At 47.4% G+C, this 4,233-nt stretch overlaps 1 protein-coding gene across 2 annotated transcripts in view; it reads right to left on the bottom strand.

Moving 5' to 3' along the window:
- Nucleotides 1-2,068: 2,068 nt before the first annotated feature.
- The window catches only part of Cops7b (COP9 signalosome subunit 7B), a 25,777-nt gene continuing 23,612 nt past the window's right edge, over nt 2,069-4,233 (bottom strand). For both annotated transcript variants that reach the window (XM_021158743.2, XM_029478146.1), the window contains one exon: nt 2,069-3,855. In XM_021158743.2, the coding sequence (XP_021014402.1) occupies nt 3,697-3,855 (159 nt within the window). In that variant the 3' untranslated portion in view covers nt 2,069-3,696. The remainder of the gene's footprint in view (nt 3,856-4,233) is intronic.

The raw sequence follows: 4,233 nt of genomic DNA, 5'->3' as shown, positions 1-4,233 counted from the left end.
AAAAAAAAAAAAAAAAAAAAAAAAAACCTTGGATTTATAATTTTGACTAGGCAGTTTACTTCTACTCATCTCTAATTTCTTTCCATCTATCCTGTTGTTTTGAGGACTCTCACACTTGTAGCCCAAGCTGGCCTGGAGAGCTAGGCTAGTCCTAAGCTAGTCTCCTGCATCACTTTGAGTGCAGGGATTACAAGCATCAACCACCACAGTTGGCTTCCCTCTCCTGTAATCTTATATGTTCTGACCTCTGGCTGCATTCCTAGCACACAAGTAAACCCAGTAAGGATGCTGATGAGCAGTTTTCAAGTTCCTGAAGTGGCAAGGGAGGTAGGAAAAAGATTGGTTCTAACAAGAAAGATATGGTTGAATCAAAACTTCAAATTCTCAATTAGGTAAAGACTATTATGGACTGTGTTGTGCCTACATTCATTTTGAAGGCCTCCACCCTTTGCGAGTGTATTTTAGAATGGGACCTTTGAGAAGGAAAGAGTGAAATGAGATCATGAAGAACCTGATCTGTAAACAGAGAAAAGGTCCTGTGAGGACAGAGAAGACATGAGGACAACCGTCTGCACACAAAAGACGCAGGCCTCTGGAGAAATTGATCTTGCCAACACAATGACCTTGGACTCACAGCCTCCAGAACTGTGAGAAAATTGATTCTGTTGTTAAAGACACATGGCCTGAGGTGTTTTATTATGGCAACCACAAGAAACTTGGATGAGTAACTTCACTTATTGACAACACATGGGGAAATGGCCAGCTGGCTGTGCTTCTCACAGTGAACAGCCACAGATGGAGAGCCGGGTGTTAGAGGTGAGCCACACAACCTGTGGAGGACATGTACAAGCAAAGAAGGGTCACAGTGGACCCCAGCAAGCACAGGCAATGGAGTCTGTGTTAGAGTCGGAATCTGTCCTGTGCTCTCCTCCCTGAAGGCCTGTGGTTTGGTCCAGGGCAGTGGAGATGATATGGGATGGAGCCTGGCTGGAGGGGAGAGATATATCTTGTCCCAGGTCCTTCCTTTCATTTTCTTCACAGCTGCCTAAAAATAAGCAGTTCAGCTCCACCATGATGCTCTGCCCCGCCACGGCCCAGATACAATGGAGACCAGGGACCATTGACTGAAGCTTCACGTTTTCTCAAGTTATTTCTGTCACAGCAACAGAAAGCAACCTAACACATCCCGGGAGAACTTTTAAGGCTGGCAGAGAAAAACAGGAAAGGCCTGGGGGCATCAGTGCCATGAAAGCTGAGAGAACACTAATCGGTGCAAGTCGGTCAGAAAGCTGGAGGTCAATGGTCTCCCTGATGAAAAAGAAAAAGCAGAGGGAGGGGAGAAGGTGAGAGGGAGGGGAGAAGGCGGCTGCTCAGGGGCAGGTGTTGGGGAGGAGGAAGCAGAGAGAGAAAAGGCAGGCAAGTGTCAAGAAGCCTGCTTGTTAAAAACAGAAAAAGCTGATGGTTAGAAAGAGACATTGGAACCAGAAAGGATCTCCCTGGGATATAAAATTCTTTGTCACATACAGGCACTGGAGATGGAAGATGTAGAATAAGAAATGGTGGGGTGGAGAAAAATTGGTCCAGGGAGCAAAACTGAACTCATCACAGTAAGAACAATGGAGGCAAGATATAGCTGTGTTTTCCTGGCCGATGCTCTCAGGTGGATCTCTGGGTTCGAGGCCAGCCTGGTCTAGAGTGAATTCCAGGACAGCTGGGGTTACACAGAGAAACCCTCCCTGCCTTGGAAAAAATTAAATTAAATTAAATTAAAAAATAAATTGCATTTCAAAATTACCTTGCCAGTTGGGAAAAAGATGAACAGTAACTTGCTCACAGTGTGTTCCTGTCTGGGGTCTAGAGAGAGTAGTGGGAATATCTATGAGGCTGGAAGGTGTTCTACACTCTTACGGGTTTTGAGAAGAACTTGTTTACCAAAACTTACCCAAAACGTATCCCATTAGAATATCAATACCCACAAAGACCTAGTAGTGAGATCAATGTGGGTATGGGCTTCATCCCCAAGATGCCTCCCAAGACCTTAGTAATGAACTTCAGTGCGGATATGGAATGCAGGGAGGGAGTGCCACATTTATTTAATAACAGAACCCCTCTTCCACAGAGCATGTGATCTGGGGAGTGATCAAACACATTTTGGGAATCAAACTTAACCTACAGTTAGGTATGTGCTATCTGGGCATATGGACCAGCATATAAGGAACACAAGAATACTTTAACACTGGATCAACCCACTTTCTAACCATGCCACTAAAACAGCATCACATTTCTCTGAACTACCCAAATTACTGCCCTCCAAACCCACCAGCTGTACAACCCCATATTCCACAATCGCATATGTCAAATCTACATTTTTCTTTTTTTCTTTTTTTTTTCCTAAAATGTGCTTTTTTTAAACTCAATTAAGTTTAAATCAGTACAGGGTCTCCATCTCCCCTTAGGAAACAAAATACACACACACAAACACACACATACACACACACCCCTCCATACCCCCCAACCCCTCCACACATACACATACCCCATCCCACCCCCATATAATCCTCCCCACCTACACACAAACCCTCCAAACAAGTGAGAAATCCCCGGCGATTATACTATAACAAATATTGACACAAAAGGAGAAAAAAGCATGTTGAAATGTATTAGAATCAACCTGTACAAAAAAAAAAATTAAAATATAACCTGAAACTGTTCAAGTTCAGAAAGTCTAGTCAAGTCCTTTTCTCTGGCCAGGAGTGGAGTATGATGTCATCAGAGGGCTCTGGGTCACCAGACAAGGAGGGGCGGCAAGGAAGGAGAAAGAAGCAGCAATGGTCTTTCACCAGTCTGAGGGGCTTGGGCACCACCACTCCTACCCCAGGGGCAGCCAGGAGGCATGAAAGTTCTCGGGAGAGCAATTGTTGGCAGACAATCCCAGTGGGTAGCTGGGTCTAAATGCCAAATCAAGGCTGTGCAGTCAGAGACAGCAGCAAGAGTAGCCAGCAGAGGACACCAAGCTAGGAGAAACACCTTCTGCTGCCCCCAGACCCAAGCACCCTCCACTGGTGTCTGACACCAGGGGTTAGTCAGCCAAGTGCCCCAACTTGATGAGAGATCCTGGCTGGGCTTAAGAGGCTGAAAACCCAAAGGTTTAGTAAACATAGCCCAGCACCACATCCCTCCATGGCCTCGATTGGCACTGCCAACAGGGGTAAGGCAGGAGAGGGAACATGTGGCTACCTGGCTAGAGACACTTGCACCATTGTGGGTACTGTGGTACATGGGGCTGGAGAAGCAAGGCCCCCTCTTCACTCAGAGAGGAGCCACCTCCACAGTCATCCCTTGGGGCTGGGTAAACTGCCTCCAGCTTAGGACCGGCCTGACAAAATGACAGAGAGCAAAGAACAACTGGGAGGGAGGTAGCCCATCACAGAGAAAAGGACCCCTGCAGGGAAGCCGGGCAGTGCTGGACCCTGTCATGATGGCATCCATTGAGCCCCTGAGTCTGAAGGGAACAACTAGGGAAGGAGGCAAGGGAGGAGCAATCATTTTCCGCAATGGTACCAATGGATGGGGAGGTACTGGTGAGGGGTGGGCAGATCTGGAACTCACTGCAGTTAGAGAGGGACAGAAATAGGCCCTGGGTGTCCCCTCCCGACCTGACCCAGGCCTGCTGAGTGCCAGCTGCCCCAGCCGGCCCTAGTGGCGGCTGGAGACCAGACCTTTCACTTTGGACATCTTCTTAGTGGGTTGCCTCTGCTCAGTATGGGGGGGACACTCCCGTTCAGCCAGCTGCTGCTCCATTTCCTGAGCTGAGGAGGATGCTGTTGCTTTGAGTGTCTTCTTAATGTTGCTAACCTGGAAGGAGAAACAAAACTTGTGTTCATCCCTGAAACTCACTGAGTCCTGTTCTAAGTATAAGGACCACCCAGAGAAGCAGCTCAAATCCTCTGCAACAAAATCTGAAATCATATTCAAAAACCCAGAGGAAGACAAAGCAGGCTGCTCATGGATAAATGGAAATGAATTCACCAAAGCATGGAACTAGGAGCTGGAAAAATGGCTCCAGAGGCCAGAGGAGGGCATTGGTTCCCTGGAGCTTCAGTTATAGGTAGTTATGAGCCACCCAGGGTGCCGTGAACTGAGTTTGAGTCCTCTGGAAGAGCAGTAAGCTCTCTTGCCTGCTGCTGAGCCATCTCCCCAGCCCATGTGTTTATAGTTTAAGTAGTGTGTTGG

The sequence above is a fragment of the Mus caroli genome, chromosome 1 (genome assembly GCF_900094665.2).
Source record: "Mus caroli chromosome 1, CAROLI_EIJ_v1.1, whole genome shotgun sequence".
Classification (NCBI taxonomy): Eukaryota; Metazoa; Chordata; class Mammalia; order Rodentia; family Muridae; genus Mus; species Mus caroli.
The sequence above is the reverse complement of the archived record's forward strand: the minus strand, read 5'-3'. Positions and strand labels throughout refer to the sequence as shown.